The sequence below is a fragment of the Castor canadensis genome, chromosome 2 (assembly GCF_047511655.1).
Source record: "Castor canadensis chromosome 2, mCasCan1.hap1v2, whole genome shotgun sequence".
In the NCBI taxonomy this organism is placed as follows: Eukaryota; Metazoa; Chordata; class Mammalia; order Rodentia; family Castoridae; genus Castor; species Castor canadensis.
This window is the reverse complement of record NC_133387.1, coordinates 3,615,810-3,635,995: the sequence shown is the minus strand read 5'-3', so window position 1 is coordinate 3,635,995 and position 20,186 is coordinate 3,615,810. Positions and strand designations below refer to the sequence as shown.

Here is a 20,186-nt window from a genome sequence, read left to right as displayed (position 1 = left end):
GTGTGTGTGAATGTGCGTATGTGAGTACGTGTGTGTGAATGTGCGTATGTGAGTACGTGTGTGTGAATGTGCGTATGTGAGTACGTGTGTGTGTGAATGTGCGTGAGTACATGTGTGCGTGTGTGTGTGTGTGTGAATGTGCGTATGTGAGTACGTGTGTGTGTGAATGTGCGTATGTGAGTACGTGTGTGTGTGAATGTGCGTATGTGAGTACGTGTGTGTGAATGTGCGTGAGTACATGTGTGCGTGTGTGTGAATGTGCGTATGTGAGTACGTGTGTGTGAATGTGCGTGAGTACATGTGTGCGTGTGTGTGTGTGTGTGTGTGTGAATGTGCGTATGTGAGTACGTGTGTGCGTGTGTGTGGTTAGTACTGGGGATCGAACTCAAGGCCTCGTACTTGCTAGGCAGGTACTCTACCACTTGAGCCACATCCCCAGTCCTTTTGCCGTTAGTTTCTTTTCAGATGGGGTCTCGTGCTAACTTTGCCCAGGCTGACCTCAGACTTCAATCCTGCTGTCTCTGCCTTACAAGTAGTAGACTCCTAATTTTAATCTACTGATTCTGATGATAGTTACTGGAACTCCTGATGAAATACAAACCATATTCCTATTTAAGGTATTGTGACGTGAATTATTCTGGAAATAGTTAACTGTTTAAAAATCCTTTTTTCACAACTGTTGTCTTCATTGTCTACAAGAGTAGAGACACATCACTGGCAAGAGGAAACTGACAGCCTGCTGACAAATCTGAGGATATCTTTTGGTTTTCTCTTCAATGGCTATGGCCTGAGGAGAATTATAGACTGTGGTGTGAACTAAGACATTTTGGGGGAATAAAATGCACCTATTTGTTATAACCTTCCAGGCAAAAGAGCTTTCTGCAGTGACAGAAATGTTCCACAGCTGTGGCATCCAGCATGGCACCTACAGCCACATGTGCCTTTGAGCACTGGAAATGGATCTAGTATAGGAGAGGAACTCGATTTTAAACTCAACCCAATTTTGCATAGTTTTAACATCAGTAGGAACATATAGAGGTTACATATTAGCACGCTCCTGGATTATTAAATGTGGTTTAATTAAAAGCATTTGCATTTGGCTTGTATTTCCTAAACTAAGCATGATTTCTAATCATTGCTCGCTCTTACTGTATAACTTGCCATGCAAAGCTTGCTATTCAGGATACAAGGGAGAAATCACTGCCAGCCATGCACACTGTAGGTGCTGTCCACACACCTGGGTGGAAGACTGTTTTTGCTTCTGCAGGTTCACATCCCCAGGTCTTAACTTCAGAGGGAAAACTTTAGATTTACATTTGTGGCCCAGTAGTCACTGGAGAGATAAGATGAAAGCACGACCACTAATTCCTTGCAATGAAAACACCAGATGAATTTTGTAAGCACAAATCCCCGCAGAAGCCCAAGAAAGGATACAGAGGAAGAAGGAGGTGGCATGGCTCCATTTCTGTCACAGCTGCATGGTTTTTTAAAAATTATGGAAGTTTTAAATCAATTTTGAGTTTTACTGCAGGAAATTTTAAAGAAAGGTAGAAAGAATAGCAAAAATCCCCTAAGTATCCACAACCCAACTTCAACAAAGCTTTCCTAATGGTCAATCTGCCTCATCTGCCTCTGGCCCTTCTCCACCTCCCATGTTACTTGGAAGCAAACCCCAAATACCACATCATTTTATCCTCATTTTTAAATAAGGTATGTCTACAAAAGGCAGGACTTGTCAAATAGGACAGCATGACTGTTTTATCACCCTGGGAAAACCACAAAGAAAAATAGCTCTCAACAGCATTAATATTCAATTAGTGTTTCGATTCCCACTTGTCACAAAACTATTGTTATTGAAGAAAACAGGTTATTTCTTCTGTATTTCTCAGCCTTGTATTTGCATCCTTGTGGTATTGCTTTAAATATTCCTGTGTGTTTCTTGTAATTCCTAATGGGTCTGGTAGCGTGATAAGATTTGGGTTCTATTTTTTTCTCTTTGTTTTGAGTGCTGCCATTTACTAGAGTGGTTTCATTGTGATATTTCTATATGTGTGTGCAGTATACTTTGATCGAATTTACCCTTCTTATTATACTCTCTTAATCCCTCTCCTCCCCCCACTTTAAACAGCATTTCATGGGTTTCCTTATGCTGTCATCACATGCAAACATACACACACACACACACACACACACACACGGAAAATATAGTTTGATCATGGTCACCCCAGCACCTTCTCTTTCCCCCCTACAGTGTCCCCCTTTACACTTGTGTAAACGATTGCTATTATTATTATCACAGGTCTAGAAATGAGTGAAACATGTAATATTTGGCTTTATAAAGTTTGGTTTGTCTCACTCAATATGATGATCTCCAGTTCCATCCATTTCTCTGCAAACAACCTAATTTCGTTCTTCCTTATGACTGGATAATCCTCTGTTGTGTATATACACCACATTTTCTTTAACTATTCATCAGTTGATGGGCACCTGTGCTGATCCCATAGTTTGGCTATCGTAAGTTGTGCTGCTGTACACATGGGTGTGCAGGTGTTTAGCTCTACTGTATGCTGACTTAATTCCTACATGCTTGGGGTGGTACAGCAGAGTTGGACGCAATTCTATGACTAGTGCTGTGTTCTTCATTGAAAAGGCACTTAGTGCTGATTGTCCCTTATTTGGTGTCATTTGCAGCCATTGGTCATCAGTATCTTAACTGTTTATGAGTTCTGAGTGGTGATGATCTAATTCCACCATCTTTCCCCGTTTAATACTAGGATTCTTCCATATGTGAATCTTTCCCTCATGCATACTTTGGTTACTTGGTGATATTGTTTGAAAGGATATACTCTTGATTTTCCTTTCTTATTTACCAGTCTTTAAATGTTATGTTAATTTGTAAGTATCCTCCAAAGGCGATCACATGAACAGGCTATTCATTTTTAAGGATCATTTTAAGTTCATGGCTGTGAAATAGTTTATGAGTCCATTGCACTGTCACTTTACTGATACTCTAAGTGTCTTCCCTTGCACATGGAGCCTCTTCTAGTTGGTTACTGGACTATTTTGCCATGGTCCTGATAGGCTCTGATAGCTCAGGTGGTTTCTTATATTTCCAACCACAGACCTGGAATCAGCCATTTGTAGAAACAATCTGGCTCCTTTTGGAAGGAAAGGGCACTTCTAGCCTACAATGTGTGTGCTTAGTATCACCGTTCAGGTTGTGAACATCATACCGATCTGACCATCTCAGGATATATGTATATCACGCACCATTTATGATCAGAGCATGCATTAAAAACAAGTAAATCATAACTGGAAAAGAAATAAAACAGGCAGTCAAACATTGTTTTTATTAGCAGTTATTCAAAATTTAAAAGATGATTGTGAGAAAAATCAAGTTTATTCCTTTCATTAATATACAATTCATTTTAGAACTCACAGATTTGTTACTATACATAGATTCTTTGTGATATTTAAACCAAACAGTACGACTGGAGGTGTTGCTCAGGTCATACAGCGCCTGCTTTGCAAGCACAAAACCCTGAGTTAAACCCCAGTCCCACAAAAAAAAAAAATCACATTAAACCAAGCATTAAATAGAAGTGATACCTGGACTAAGAACTCAGGTCACTCTGTTGTTAAGAAATCTAATACAATATGCTGTAACATTGTTTAAAGTTTTACCATAGGTGTGGCCTTGGAAATTTTTTTTTAAAAAATGCGTCATGTGAGGCAAAATCATGTGTGGCACATTAGACTTTAAATAAATGACTGCAATCGTATCTTATTTTTGGAAGACTCAGAAAAGTAATTTGTTACATTTGTTATCTATTTGTAGACAATTTAGGAAACAAATTAAATGAGAAGTAATCATCTCCTTCACCTGCCTACAAGCCCAGTTGCTGCCAGTCCTTTGAGCTTGTAAGTTTGAGGAATAACATGGATAGACAGAAAGTTGAGCTTTGTGGTGAATTTTCAGTGTAGAGCACAGGACACCTCCCATTTGATAAATAACTAGTAGTGGGTAGTGTCCTAAGCTTCTGTTTGGAAATTTTTCCCAAGAGCCTCAGGCACTTGGATGGATCCTATAGAACCCCCACGGAGCATGGCTCTTCCGCTTTGTCCCCTATCCCCACAGCATTCAGATGCACTCCCCTAGGTAACATCTTCCTCATTGCAATTATGGGGACAAGTTGCTGTGACAGCATCACATAAGAAGGCACAGAAGATACAATCTGAAAGCCACCATGTCTATCCCCACTTCCTTTTACTCCTGTTCTGACAGCCCTCCTTGTCCCAGAATGGTCACCTCCCCTCAGTGGTCTACACATGGAAGTTGGAGATGTGGTGAATCGCACTGATGATAATAATTTGCTGAAATAATCATGCTTTTATTTAGGAGCCAATTTCACACTTGTCACTATGCCAGGTGTTAGAGGAAAATAAGGCACAGCCCCTTCCCTTGAGAACCAGGTGCTCTAGTGCTGAAGATGGGGATTGTCACAGACAGATAACCCTAGCCTGCTGTGATGAGTATGAAACAGATGAGCAGCATGGGGACTGAAAGCAGAGAGGGATCAGTTCTGCCCAGCAGAAGTATGAATGCCTCAGAAAGGAGGTGACCTTTACGCTCAGCCCAGAAAGCTCTCACAGGCAGGAGTCAAAGGGCCTCACAGGCAGATGCGGCAGCATGAGGAGAATGGAGACATGAAAGGCATGCAGTGTTCAGGACGCTTTTATGGAATAGTAGAAAATTAAATTGGGAAGAAGGACCCAGACCAGAATATGAATGTGTGGTGAAAGAATTTGGTCAAAACAGTTTATTCCAAGGGGAGCAAAAAAAAATTCAGATTGTAATGGCCTTGTGTGGATAGCAGATAAAAATAAAGGAAAGAGTCTTGTTCGGAGGCTGCTGGAGCAGTCTGGCGTGAAGCCGATAGCAACCAGGATGGAATCACTGGAAATGAGGAAGAGATGATCCGAGGAGCCTACAAGAAAAAGGATGAGCAGTTTCAGGACAGTTCAGAGACAGCATCCACAGCCACTGCCTTCTTCATCTCAGACTGGCCTGTGACCCACACAGGAAGGGAAAGAACCAAAGAGTTTATCCAAACATGCAAGATCTGAATGGAGAGTGAAGCTGCAGCCCAAGCTCAGGAGAGATTTTCTGTCAGCAAAGGAAACGAGGCTCAGGGGAGACTAAGAGCAAAGTTAGGAATGTCCACCTTGTCTGGAATATAGTTCAACATTACCTGATAAAGAACCAAGAAAATGCATTATGCTCTCAATATGAGAGAAGATGAATCAAGTTTGACCTGAAATGTAACAGATTTTGGAAGTGACAAAGAAAATCTCAATTGAAAGTCTTGGCAGAAAAATGGGAAGAATCAGCAGAAAAATAGTTACAATAAGTAAACCAAATGGGAAACCCTAAGTACAAAAATACAATTTTAAAATTTAAAATATTCAACAATGGGCTTGATTGTTGAATAGTCATGATAAAAGAAGTGACCTTGATGATAGTTCAATAGAAGTTATCCATGGTGAACAGAGAAAAAAGAATTCAAAATAAATAAACAAATAAACAAAGCACCATTGACCTGGGAGGTGATGACAAGCTTCCTACCTTGTGTGTAATTGGAATACCAGAAGGAAAGGAGATGGGTAAAGAGACAGAAAAAAAAAATACTTGGCAAATTAGTGGCTAAAAGTGTGATGAAGACAGACATTTGCAGATACAAGGTGCTTAGTGAATATGAGACCAAAGAAACGCAATAAAAGCTGACCTAAAGTGTATCATATTCAAAGGCAACAGGCAAACCTTGAAAGAAGCAAAATGAAAATGACATTGAATGTTGGTAAATGACAATTCAATTGATGGCTGACTTCTCATTAGAAACTATGGTGCTCAGAGGGGAGTGAAACAAAATTTCAAAATTCTAAAGAAAAAACCAGAAAACTATCAACCAGGAAATATATAGTCTTTCAAGAAAGAAGGTCAAATTAAGGTATTTTTGATGATACAAAGATGAAGAAATTCATTACTGCAACCCCACACAACCAGAAATCCTAACTTCTTCAAGAAGGAAGAAAATGATATTCGAGGGAAACTCAGATTCTTGACAAGGAGTAGATAGCATCAGAAATGCTTGTGAGCAAAAGCACAGACTATTTTATCTGTGTGACTTTTTCACCCTAATTTATTTATGGACTACATTCTATTACAAACAAGAATGGTAACATTGTTTCATGGAATAGGTGAAGCATGTTGGTGCAGTGCACATAATGAATGCAATAGCATGGGAGAGAACAGGAACCTGGAAGCTTGATGGATTTCTACATTTTGTAAGAGGTACATAGGACTGGAGGTGTGGCTCAAATTGGAGAGCACCTGCTTTGCAAATGCAAATCCCTGAGTTCAAACCTTGGTCCCACCAAAAAGAAAGAAAAAAAGTCTATAAAAACCAGTACCATAACATCAAAAGAAACAATTGCCAGAATCAAAGGACATTTTACCATTTTAAAAAAATTTTATTATCATATGTTGTACTGGGTATACAGTGGACATTTACAAAAGTGCTTGCAATATTTCATACTTGAATTCACCCCCTCCATCATTCTCCTTTGTTTCTCCTCCCCCCATTCTTAGAACACTTTCAACAGGTCTCATTTTTCCATTTTCATACATGAATACAGAATATTTCTACCCTTTCATTATATCCTCCCCCCTCCCACTGGTGCCAACCCCCAGACAGGACCTGTTTTATCTTCCTGTTCTCCATTTTTGAAAAAATATATTTTTGTTTAAGATAGCTATACAGAGAATTTCATTATGATATTTCCATGTATATATGCACTATATTCTGAATTGGTTCATCTCCTCCATTTTTCTTCTTTCTACCTTAGTCCCCTTCTTATGGTGATCTCAACATGTTTAAAAATCCTATATTCATTCTTGTATAGAAAGTACATCAACCATATTCACCTTCTTAACTTCCTTTACCTTCCCTCTCCAGTTAGTGATCTCCCCTTAGTGTGACCTGTTTTTCATTTTTGTCCTTCATTGTTTATGTGTCTGCTAGTTGTCCATCAGGACTTTTGCCTTGATATTAAACCTATACATGCATTGTGAGTAAGTTGATGAAAGCCCCCTCCACTGCACTTCTTCATCCTTTCCTTCTAGCCTGTATTGTTTAACAGTTTTCATTGTGTTTCCTTGTGTCTTGTTCCTATATGAATGTAATGTACTTCATTATTATTTGATATCTTTCTTCCCTTAAGAGATAATTTCTGAGATGTAGCTAATGCCCTCCTTTGAGGGAAGTTATTATCTTTAATAGCTTTGTTAGAGAGGGTGGAAGATATTATGCCAAAGACATGACTTCCACCTAAACAAGACAGAAAAAGAATAGCAAATTAATGCCAAAACAAAGAGAAGGAATCAAAAACAACATAATTTTATGAAAGAAAATACAGAAATAATAGAATGATGATTCCAAATCCTTATAAAATCAGTGAGATGGACAAAATATTTGAATAGGTATTACATAAAACAATGACAAAGAACCACATTAAAGGATGCTGGATACCAGCAGTCATCCTCAGTGGGATACCCTCAATGAGCTAGCACCACGTGCCTCCTAAACTGAGCATCCCACCTGAACAGAGAGAGGGACGAGCATGCAGCTATCACACAGCCACTGGGGGGAAGGCAAAATCATACAGCCACTTAGGAAAAGCTGTGATGGTCTCTAGGATGCTGAATACAAACACAGCAGTTCAAGCTTTGTTATTTACTCAAGAGATTTGAAAATACATGTCTACACAAAGACTTGAGCGTGCATACTCACAGCATCACTACTCATTGTAACTAAAACCTGGCAACAGTCCAAATAGACATCACTGCATGGATTTGAATGCATAAACAGTTGGGGCACAGGCCAGGCATGGTGGCTCAACCCTGCAATCCTAGCTACTTGGGAGGTGGAGATTGAGAAGAATATGGTTTAAGGCCAGCTCAGGTGAAAAAAAAATGCATGAAACTATTCCAACCAATAAAAGCTGGGCACAGAGGGCCACACCTGTGCTTCCAGCTACTCAGGAAGCATAAGCAGGAGGATCGTGGTCCAGGAATAAAGTGAAACTCAATCTGAAAAATAACCAGAGCTAAAAGGGCTGCTGGTGTGGCGCAGGTGGTAGAGAGCCTGCCTAGAATGTGTGAGGCCCTGAGTTCAAACCCCAGTACTGCCAAAAAAAAGTTGAAGTTCATTCATATTGTAGACTGCTACTCTGTAAAATAAAGGGGAACATCAGCATGGAGCAGCCTGAATAAATCTCAAAAACACTCTACAAAGTGCAAGGAGACAAACACAAGACACTGTGAGTATGGTTCTATTTTTAAGAAATTATAGGAAAGAAAAACCTACAGACCAACAGAAAGCTAATCAGTCATTGCCTGGGGCCATTGGTGGAGTGGACGATCCCCAGCAAAGAGACAGACAGGCCTTCCACATCTCTGTGAGGTCAATTCCTAGATAGCTTATGTTTGTGTAATGTTTGTTAACGTAAAAATACGAAAATGTATTAAAAGATGTTAAAATGCTTAAATCAATAGAAATGTGACCAAGTCCACAAAAGGAGCACTAATGTAAAAGTGTCAAATTTCCTCCAAATTGACCTTTTCCTTTTATGTGGTTTCAATGTTTCCCAGAATTCTTTTGAGCCTAGGCTGAATCCAGCATGTATAAGGAACAGCAAAATCCCAAAGAATGCCAAGCCTTTCCCAAGGTAAAGTAAGACAGATAAATATCCCAGGCAGCAAAATTCATGAAGCAGAATGAGCCAATTCATCAGTTCTCACATAAAAAACATCCCATGAGACCCTACGAGGGGCTGGAGGAGTGGCTCAAGGGTTAGAGCACTTGCTGGGGAAGCATGGAACTCTGACTTCAAACCCCAGTATGATCTAAATAAATAAGTAAGTAGATGTATAAATAAATAAAACACCCTATGAATGCAAATGTTATTGATGAAATGTTTTGTTCACAGCGCTTTTTGCTGAGAAAATACTGACCTCAATTTGATGAAATCAGATCCCAGTCTCACACTGTATGTATACACAAGTCATTTCCAGGTGAACTAAAACCCCAGTTTTGAAAGGAAAGACCAAAAATGTTTCAAAAAATACAAGAGAATACCTTTATGTTCCTGTAAAAGAAAAGAATTTCTTAAATGACACACATCAAATACCAAAAATAAAAAATTTAAAAATATTTTGGACTGAATTAAAATTTTCTTCTTATCAAAACATTCTCTAAAGACAATGAAAAGTAAACCTCAAGTAAGAAATGGCATTTCAACACATAGATAGATGCAACAAAAAATTCATTTAGGATGTAAAACCCAAAATCTTTCTAAAATCAGTAAAATAAAAGCAATCCAACAGAAAATAAATAAGCCAGCGATTTCACAAAAGGAATAGAAACAGCAAATAAGCAAATGAAATAACTCAAATTACTAATAATAAGATGATACAAATTTAAATCAGAAAGATACCATTTTACACCTACTACATTGAACAAATTAAGAAATTGCAGTGTGGCTGCTTTGGAGAGTGGCATGTGAATCGTGACAACTCTTGCACACTTTGACGCCAGTTACGCTTCCTTCTGCCTTGGATAATAGCTTGCAAGATTAAGCAGTCACATGCCTTAGGACCAGGTACCTCCACTCCTAGACACACACGCAAAAAAAAAAGATGTATGCATTTGTGCTAAAAAAAAATGCAAAGAAGAATGTCCTTGGTAGAAGTGTTACAGTGATTACACTACGGATGACTGATACTCATTATGGTCTATGTGTTCTTGAAGAGTATACATTAATGAAAATGAAGAGCTCAGAATGATAGTGAATAATCTTCCAAATATGGTAGAAATTAATGAGGACCACTTATGGCAGTCACATGAAGCTCAAATGCAAGCGAGGCTAGGACTGGGGTTGCAACTCTTCACCAGCATGTGTGAGGCCCTGTGTTCCATCCCCAGCACTAGAAAAAAATCAAGTAAAACTAAACATGTTATTGAGGAGGATGTAAATGTATGTATGTATGTATGTATGTATGTATGTATGTGTATGTGTGTGTGTGATAAAACTTAATAGTCGAGGGGGTGATATGACTCAGGAGGGGGAGGCCAGAGGATGGAATAGAAAAAGTGTATGAAACGATGAAACAGAAATCCTGTGTGTGGCAACTGATGAATGGACTAAGAGAATGTGGTATTTATACACAATGGAATGTTATTCAGCCGTAAAGAAGAATGAAATTTTGTTGTTGGCAGGTAGATGGGCAGAACATCATGTTAAATGAAGTAAACCAGGCTCAGAAAGCCAAAGGCTGCACGTTTTCCCTCATATGTGGCATTTAGACCCATACAATGACAAGCAATGTTATAAAAAACAGGTCACGCTGAGGGGAGGGCACTAACGGGAGAGGGAGGATGAAGGAAGGAAGTTAAGAAGGTGAATAAGGTTGATGTACTTCCTATACAAGAATGAATATAGAATTTTTAAACCTGTTGAAATCACCATAAGAAGGGGACTAAGGCAGAAAGGTAGAAAATAGAGGGTATGAACTAATTTGGGTTACAATACATGTATACATGGAAATGTCACAAGGAAACGCTCTATAGCTATCTTTAACAAAATTGTCTTTTTTCAAAAACAGAGAACAGGAAAGTAAAACAGGTCCTGTCTGGGGGTTGGCACCAGTGGGAGAGGGGAGGATATAAGGAAAGGGTGTAGGAGGATAAATATGGTGGAATATCATGTACTCATGTATGAAAATGGGAAAATGAGACCTGTTGAAACTATTCCAGGAATGGGGGAGGGCAGGGGATAAAGGAGAGTGATGGAGGAGGTGAGTTTAACTAAGCTATATCGTAAGCACTTTTGTAAATATCACAATGTACCCCCAGTACAAAAATAATATAATACTTCAAAATTTCACTTTTAAAAATCCTGTGTGTATTCTACTTCATAGGCTTCATTGGTTCCACTTTATAACATACACAGATATTCTGTCTGCACCAAATATTACATAATCTTAAAAACCAATGCATTCTGTGCGATTCGTTCCGGGAGGGCTGGAGTAAAAGCAGGGCGCTGGTGCTTCGGAGGAGAGTCAGTGAGGGCGGGAGTGACTTAGAAATTCAGTCAGTGCGAACACCAGCGAGTTAACAGAGACAAGGTGGTGACCAAATTAAGTGCTCGCCTTTTTGTGCAACTTTCTTATGGAACTGATAAAGTGACTTTTAGTCACTTTCCAAAGCAGAAATTTAACCATTTGTTTGTAAGGCGATCTTCACTGGAATGATTAGATAGGCCTCAAAGTATCTTGATGGGTTTACTCAAAAACAGAAAAGCATGACTTGTTTGATTTGTACATGAAAAAAATACCAGGAAATTAAGGGCAAACGATTTCACCTGGGTATCTGACTAGTACCTTGACCACTAACTCTTGAATGTGACTCACATATTACACAAAATGGAACAGTCTATAAAATTTTACCACATGAATAAGGTTTACTTTTCCGCATCAAATCTAGACATACTTGAATTAAAACTTTGCTTTGGAACTAAGTGCATACTAGTTAGTATGCGCTTTATTAATTTTCTAAGGGGAGCATTGATTGACTAAATAAAAAAAGACCAGAGTCACTGAGAGTATTGTGTCTGCATTCAACAGACGTTCATTGCAGTAACATATCCCCTTAAGAGTGGCAAGAGTTGGAGCTAGTTTTGCAGCATGTGGGTGCAGGCCCCATGGATGGGTGCATCTACAGATGTATCCCAAAGTGCCAGGTACTGTCATAACCGACTGTCTCAGCTCTGTGGTGACTGATTGCTTCATCTGTTCTGCACGTTCACTGCATGTGTGCGGCCCAAGAAAGTTCTAGCACAGCCCAAGGATTCTGTGCCTGGACACACTGTGCTTCCTGCCTGTGTGTGGAGCAAAAAGGCTCAGACAGACCATTAGGAGCGCAGGTTACACAGAGCCCAGTGTTCTCCCTGCATTGAAAGGGCCTTCGATGAAAAGTACAGAGTTTTTTTTCAGAACTAGACAATTCACTGCACACAAGTTCCATCAAAGTCCCAGGCCACTTTCGTGATGGTTCATGTTTCTTTTTTCTTTCCCCTTTTTGTAGATAAAGAATTCATCTTCAGAGAACGGACGGGAACTGTAATACTGAGGAATGTTGAAACCAATATTTCTACAGTGCTAATAGAAGGCAAAAAAATTGTAAGTACTCCATCTAATGACCAGGATAACTTCAGCTTTTTTCTCCTGCAAGTCAATAAAGCAGAAAATGACTTTAGGACTCCACTTTTAGTATAGCCAAGGAGAAGCAATAAACTTGTAATACTACAGGCTGGGTAACTAAAGATAATGTGAATTTGAAACCACATAATTTAATAAGATGAAAGCACACTTTATTTCAGCATCTGGGAAGTTTCTCTGCAGGTGTTGGCAACAAGTGTGGCATATCCTGTATAATTGAAAGACAGAGTCCTAAGGCTTTTACACATTTATAGAACAATTGCAGTAATGCCTGCTGCATCCTCCACAAGAACTTGCTCAATCTCTTCTGAAAAAAGCTATCTGTCACACACAGGGACAATTAGCTTAGGCACTGGCCCTCTACCTAACGATATCAAATGATGTTTGTTTTCAAATAAGTAGAGTCCATCTGAATGACCCTGGGAAGATCATTCTCCCTTAGACTTAAGTGACGTTAAGATTTGGGGCTGTTAAAAAACTAGATAGCATTTATTGCCCTCAACGCAGAGAAACTAAAGCAGATACTTTAAAGCAACTGAGGCCAATAGGAGAAGGGGACCAGGAACTAGAGAAAAGGTTAGATCAAGAAGAATTAACCTAGAAGGTAACACACACGCACAGGAAATCAATGTGAGTCAATGCCCTGTATAGCTATCCTTATCTCAACCAGCAAAAACCCTTGTTCCTTCCTATTATGGCTTATACTCTCTCTACAACAAAGTTAGAAATAAGGGCAAAATAGTTTCTGCTGGGTAGCGAGGGGATGGGGGGAGATGGACAGGGAAGGGGGTTAGGAAGGGGGAGAAATAACCCAAGCCTTGTATGCACATATGAATAAAAAATAAATAAATAAAAAGATTTGGGGCTGTGTGTAAAGATGTTATAAACATCTGAGACTGAAGTCATATGCCAAAAACCATTGAAAGAAAATTGACTTTTTCCTCTGTTTACTGTATGTTCACGCTCAGTCTTAACAGAAATAAATTCCCAACTCTAAGAAGCTGACCATTTTCTTGTTTGATACACTGGAAATTCAAAGGAGGAAACCAAAACTAAATCTATGTAAAAAGCAAGAATTGAAATAGGTCAGGAATTTTGAGTCAGAAAGATCATAAAAAGAATTCTTGTATGAATCAGACACGTAGAGGTCTTAGACTCTATAATCCAGGATTAGTAGGGACTGGAAAGAATTAGTCATCTCTGGGTGTTGCAGATAAGGGTTGGCAAATGAGCTTCTCAGCACCCCTCCTGTCACTCAGGCCCATGACCAGGACCTCTGTCCAGGGAGAGTGAGGGTGGCTTCATCTTTGGGCCACTCTGTGCCTGGACTCATTGATAGGCTGTTTCATCTTCTTTTCCCTCTGAAAGGACACTCAACTGGCTATTTGCATACTTTTATTTCATTCACTTTCTTTTGCTATAAAGAAACATTTTTCTTCAAAAAGAGAGTTTACTGAGATTTATTATTAAATGGGTCTTGCCCTGTAAGTAGACTTCTAGTATGAGGGAGGCCTTGCACCATTGGGACAATGGTGTCATTCCTAAAATGATTGTGTTACTGAATTAAATTGTATTCTGCAAAGGAAGGCCCAGAGAGATGAATGAACCTGTGTTCTTGCACTAAAAAACCAATTTCCCTTAAGAAAATCTGACTCAACGCACCTAACGATGCTAAAATGGCAGAAATGGCTTCCTATCTTAATGGGAAATGCTCTGCCTGACGCCGAGGACACACACATTGTAATGTCAGGACATGGTGGTGTTTCTGGGAGGACAGTGTTCAGACAAAGCAGGATGCAGGGACAGCTGCCCTCTCTGGTGAGACACAAGAAGATGGACGTCCTTCTCTTTCCAAAATCAAATAGCTTGTGGCACATCAAATATTTTCACAGAAATTGTTTCAGCCAAATAATAAAGCGACTTCAGAACTCACCACAGGTAGCAAAAAGTCATCATGTCACAAATTATCTGGCTTATTCTATGCACTGCAATCTTTCCCACCTTACAATGTCATTTGTGTACTTAGTAACATTTACTAGGCACCCAATGTGTACAGCCTGCTCAATTCATAATTCTCCCAAAGCTACATTTAAATGCTCCTAGAAACAGACTTCAAAAAAAGGAAATCCAAATAAATGTCACTTAGGAGGCTGCCACTATAACTTAGATGGCAGAAGCTCCGGTTTAACTTCCACTGAGCTGGGTAGCCATTTCAGTTTCTTCTTCAGTTGCTCCATCTATGAGTTAATTCCCCCTGCCAGCCTAGAACCCAGGTCTTCTGTGAGGGCAGCAGTAGGGTTCTGCACACCTGTGTTTCCCTGAGCAGGTTCAAGAAAGTGAAGCAGGCATGTCAGAGGGTCCAGAGTCTGTAGGATCACCTGCAGGCTGCAGGGGCCAGTGGACTCGAGGGAACGGGGAGCACAAAACAGTCACTTCCACACTCTGTTCTCTTGCTTTTTGATGACCAAGGAGGAGGGATCTTCCCAAAGGAATTGCAGAAACTCTGAGCTCTTGAAAGGCAGCAGTGGCCTTGGCCCCCAGGAGGTAGGTTTTGCCAGCACAACCTGAAGCCAACAGAGAAGGAGAAAGGAAACTGGAAGTTCTGTGGCCAGCAGGATTTTAACCCTGAATGTCTTTGAACAGAGGGTTTTAACTTAGCCATCCTTTTTCACGCCCCCAAATGACAGAAACCACGAACTGTTTAAACTAATTGGCGGCTTGTCGCTGTGTACACTTAGCATTCCACAATGACTGCATCATGGTTGGTACTTTGCAGACTTCTTTTCTTTGTTGATGCTTTTGGCATTCCTATTTTTTGAAAGCAAGATATTTTCAGATACTATACTTTCCCTCTCAAGGCTCAATATTTGAGTCTGCTAAAATATGAGGTGACAATAGACACGACCACGAGGAAATGGGTACACACTTGTGTGACATGCAGCATGCACAGGATCTACACAAAACAGGAAATTCTAGGCTTACACCTCTTCCTAGGGTGAAGTGGGGAGTGAAGTTCATGGGCCCTGGTAGAGGGACAGGCTGTGATGCATGGGTGACATGAATGAGGCCAAGAGAAGGCAAGGCCCTGGGCTATTCCTCGGTCCCTGGGTGTAGGGTTTGATTCCGTCCGCTTCCCTGTGGTGTGAGTCTAATCTACTTGGATTTGAAGGCAGTTGTATTTCTTTTTGGCAGATCTCATTTTCAGGTAGTTAGGAGATTTCAAAGAAAGCCCCTCCCTGTGTTTGCTGCTCCCAGGGCTCTCAGTCTGAAGGCCAACATGGCATATTTGGGGCCAACATGGCATATTTGGGGCATCAATTTCTAACCCCCAACAATAATATATTTGAGGGTCTATAATAATTAATTTTTAAGAAACAGTCAAATGTCTTGGTCCATTTCTTGTTCTTGAAATTTTGAAGTGCTCATTTGCACAAAGAAAAAACTAAATAAAGTGTGGTGGCCCCAGTCACATACTTCCCTGGAAGAGTGCTCCTCATACCAAGGTTTGTAGCCTGGGCTCTGCCTTTGACTTTGTCTCCCACGTGGTAGGTCCTCCACATGTATGTCACGAATCAATGTTACAGGATGACAGAACAATAGCAGTGAGCACTTTTCTAGGAGGGGCCTCAGTGCACCAGGGTTATGACCTCGAATTTCAGATCTGCCTTCTGCTGGAACTACACTCTGTTCACTAGCCACAGGACCTCAGACCAGTTGTATAAGCTCTGTCCATCCCAGTCCCCTCTCTCAGGAGGTAAAGGTAAATGAGTGGTTGTGTGCAGCCTTCTGGAAAGCAAGTGTAAGTCACGTGTGGAACCCAGGTGTTAGGATGTGCTGGGGGGCGGCCAGGACTCAGAGAGCAGGTGGAATGAGTGGATGGTTCTGAGCAGGAACCTGGTAACAGTGCTGCCTGGAGGGAGAAGCCCGGGCATCCAGGTGGCAGTGGCAGAAGTGGACTCTCTCTCCTGTACAGCCTGGATCATAACTGTTTTCCATCCTGAGCCACGGTCATCAGAAGCTAGCTAGTAAAGCAAGAGACACTGTCGGATTTCTAAAATCAAATAAAAATTAAGTCTACAACTAACTTTCACTTGAAATACATGTTGGATGCTCAGGAATCCTGTGACATTGTATTTTACTCTTATTTATAACAATAACTTAAATGTCAAACTTAGTGTTATCTTGTCACCATGTTCCTAATAAGACCCTTTGTTCAACAGGTTAACAAACTATAAGAAGGACTTTGTTACAGCACACAACTCTTTTCCCTGAAAAATGAGTCACTGTAAATTATCTTGTGGCCCTAACTGGGTCTTTAGACATTTGGCCAGTGGTTGCCTGGTTCTGAAAAATCTCGTGTTTTCTCTGCTGAGTAGCAGACTGACTTTTCCCCTCCCGCCTCCCCTTCTTTTCCTCCCTCTTCCCCTCTTTCCTTCTTCCCTTCCTTTCCAGTAGTACACTTAAAAGGGGCTTAATACATTTGCTGAACTTAATTAAATAGATTTCACAGGCATTATAGACACATAATGCCATCCCTCTAATTCTTCTAAAATATAAAAGAACAGAAATTCAGATGTTTAAAGCTGAAATAGGCTTTGGAGAGTATTGTCAATATTCAGACCCTTCTTGGATGAGGAAACCAAGAATGCTTACAGAGTTCTGGCTTGACCTTCACTATTGATCCAACAGGGCAAGTTCAGAATAAATCACGGTATTGACCTGTGAAGTTCATACTTCGTGTGCCCTTTCTAGTGATGACCACCAGTGGTGACAAGAAGAGGAAAGGCTGATACACTCCCTCAGTGCATCACTTAAATTGTGTAAGTGTTTAGGGAGCAACTTGGCCATACATTTCAAGAGCAATAAAAATACCTATGTATCTTGAGTGACTCCAGGGAAATTTTCACAAGTAAAAAATCTAAAAAGTACAATGTTAGCATTGTTTATGACAGTGAAAATAGTAAGAAAGCTAAATTAAAAAGATGAACTATGATGCAGCCATTAAAATACCAACTGTGAAGACTGGTAATATGAAAAATATTTATGATTTTATATTAAATAAACAGAAGAATACACTGTAATATTTATACTTCCATTAACAATTGCAACCTTCATCTGTGGTGTAGCATTGAGAAAGTCAAGAAATGAGGGTTGAACTGTGAAAACAGCTCATCTTACGGGGTGGTGAAATTCCGTGATTGTCGTTCCAATGCTATTTAATCAGTAATTTTAATCAGATTGTTTAAAAAAAAAAATCAGCCTCCCCTTTCAGGGATTAGACTTCTTCCAAAGATGGATACATAAGAGCAGTAGAGGTTTCCTGTAATACTTAGAAGGAAAAAATAAATCAATTGAAAGGAACCACTCTGTTGCTACATTTCTTAAGACTTCTTTGCTTTTCATGTTTTTGCTTGTTTTAATCACTAATTGTGTTGATTACTTATTTTAATCACTAAATTACATTTAAATAAAATCATTTTTGTTTTCTAATTTATATCACTCTTTGATTTTATATAATCATTAGACATAGAATTTGAATTTTTATTGCAGTCTCTACAAATTAATTAATTCTGACTTTTCACCGAGAGGGACATAATTATCCAATATTATTAGACCTATTTCAAAATCAAAAGCAAGTGACAGGCCCATCCACGCTATAGAGGAACTCTAGAGTTCATTGAGACTAGGACATGAGGTCTCCTGCCTCCTGGTTTGTTTACTTTACCTAATAAATTACACTAGATTTGTGACTTCACGTTGTTAATTTCTACTCGTTCTATTTCACTTAACTTCCACCAAGTGCTTCATGTACTGCTGTCCTCTCGGCCCTGTGAAGTGGCCAGCTTAGGTGGAGAAAGAAGACTGTGGCCTTCACCTTGTGCCCTTTTCTGTCTCTGAGCCCTGGGTGCAGTGAAACAGGAGGCCCTGACAGGTGCCATCCCAGGTGGGGCACAGCCAGCCCCGGAGCACATGGGCCCTGCTTGATTTCAGCTCTGCTTCCCTGACCTCACCGTGTGGACACACCCATGTGCATTGGACACACTTGACAGCGCCTGGACACAGCAGGCCAGAGGGGCCTCAGGCAGCTTTCACTTAGCATACAAGTAGAAACCATGACAAGGTGACAAGGTGAAGCCTGACCAGATGAGAGGACAGAGCTGGCAGCATGTACCCACTGAAACGTTTTGCCCACAGACTGGGTTGTGCAATCTTGAAACTCAGACACCTGGTATCTCTTGACAAATGGGGAAATCTGGCTGATGTCAGCAGTTCATTTCCTGAAAATTTGGCTGGACCTGGTAGCAGCGGCCCTTTGAACAGGCCTCAGGCTGGCCAGCCTCCCCTGACCCCCTGACCCATGCTCCTGATTGCTAGCTTGCCAACCTCTAATGTCACAACCCCTGAAGTCCAGGAACTAATGGGAGGATGCACAGAAGCTCTAGGTCATTTGCACAAACATGATCTGTCTTTTTGTTCCTTTTTTCCTTCCTTTTTCTCCTTTTCTCTCTTGCTCCCCTTTTCTTTGTAACTCTTACTGCAAGACAGGATGACAAACGCAAGGTTTTTTTACTTATTTTTCTTCTAATTATTATTTCATAGGCTGTCCTCTTCATTTTTAAGGTGAGAGGAGAGTAAACCATTTTACACTTATGTCTGTAAAGGCTCTGAAGAGAACTATAGTTGGGTTCACCTCCTGGAGCTCACAGCTCCTGTTCTTCACGGGTTCAAGTCGCCCACTCTGCCTGTACCATTGCTGGATGCTGGGCGATGCCTTCCCTGAGCCAGGCCCTTGGCCACGCAAGCTGGGCACAATGATTAACAGTGACACACGGTCTTTACCCTTGCAGCATTCCTCCTGGGTATAGAAGTAACTTTTTGAACATGCCTCTGTAGTAGAGTGCCGCCTTGCCTTGAGAACTAGCTGAGAAGGAGAGGGTTGCTTTCAGTTCTCATACAGGTGGAAGATGTAGCACCTCACTGGACCCTAGACCAGGCGGCCATGGAAAATGGTGGGAAGAATGGGAACCGTGGGCAGTCCACCTTCAGGGTGGACAGTGGGATGAACAAGAGTGTTTGGGAGGGAGTTGAAGGTTGTAGCTTCAACTGGAAGAGGGGACATGATAACTGTTGATACTTTGAGCACATACAGTGCCATCAGAGAGATCCTGAATGCTGCACACATTATCTCGTTTAGTTGAAATCCTTAGTAATCCTGTGAGCCAATGTATCTTACTATTCTTATTTTACAGAACAGAAAGCAAGAGATTAGAATTTTTTTCAAGTCACACAGCTGATCTCTGACCGTCTGGAAAGCTGAGCTCAGCTTTGTCTAATTTCAAACCACAGTGCCCACCCTTCCTCCATCTCCAAAAGACGTCTTCCAACATCCCAGTACCGCCTGCAATCCCAGATATCACCAGGCCCTATATTCCCTGTATTTAATAGCTTTCACACGGCCCTAACTTTTGCGGTTTGAGACATGTCAGCAAAATGAACATGAATTTCTTTTTCCTTTTTTACAATTTCATGGATATAAAACTTGCCCTCACTCTAGCCCTCAGGAACCTCAGCCCAGCATGTTTTTCTTCTGTATGAAGCCTGAAACTTTTGCATTTTCCCTTGAAATATTTTGTGGCTCCTCTTTGGCATACCCAAATTGCCAGCATCAACACTCTCTCACTTTGAGTCATTATTTGTAAAATAAGGGTGACTGGATGCCAGCACTGATACCATGATGGTTTGGTCACTAAGACAGCTGCTAAGTGACTGACTAGTGGTGGGTGCAATGTGAGCACACAGAGCCAGGGCTGAATTGCATCCCAATGAGGTGGGGTGAGAAGGCACACAA

The 20,186-nt window shown here is 40.6% G+C and overlaps 1 protein-coding gene across 6 annotated transcripts in view; it reads left to right on the top strand.

Annotated features, from left to right (window-relative positions):
* Dpp6 (dipeptidyl peptidase like 6) overlaps nt 1-20,186 on the top strand; it is a 945,197-nt gene that overhangs the window by 627,687 nt on the left and 297,324 nt on the right. For all 6 annotated transcript variants that reach the window (XM_074060144.1, XM_074060158.1, XM_074060135.1 and 3 more), the window contains exon 4: nt 12,204-12,298. In XM_074060144.1, coding sequence (XP_073916245.1) covers nt 12,204-12,298 — 95 coding nt within the window. The remainder of the gene's footprint in view (nt 1-12,203; nt 12,299-20,186) is intronic.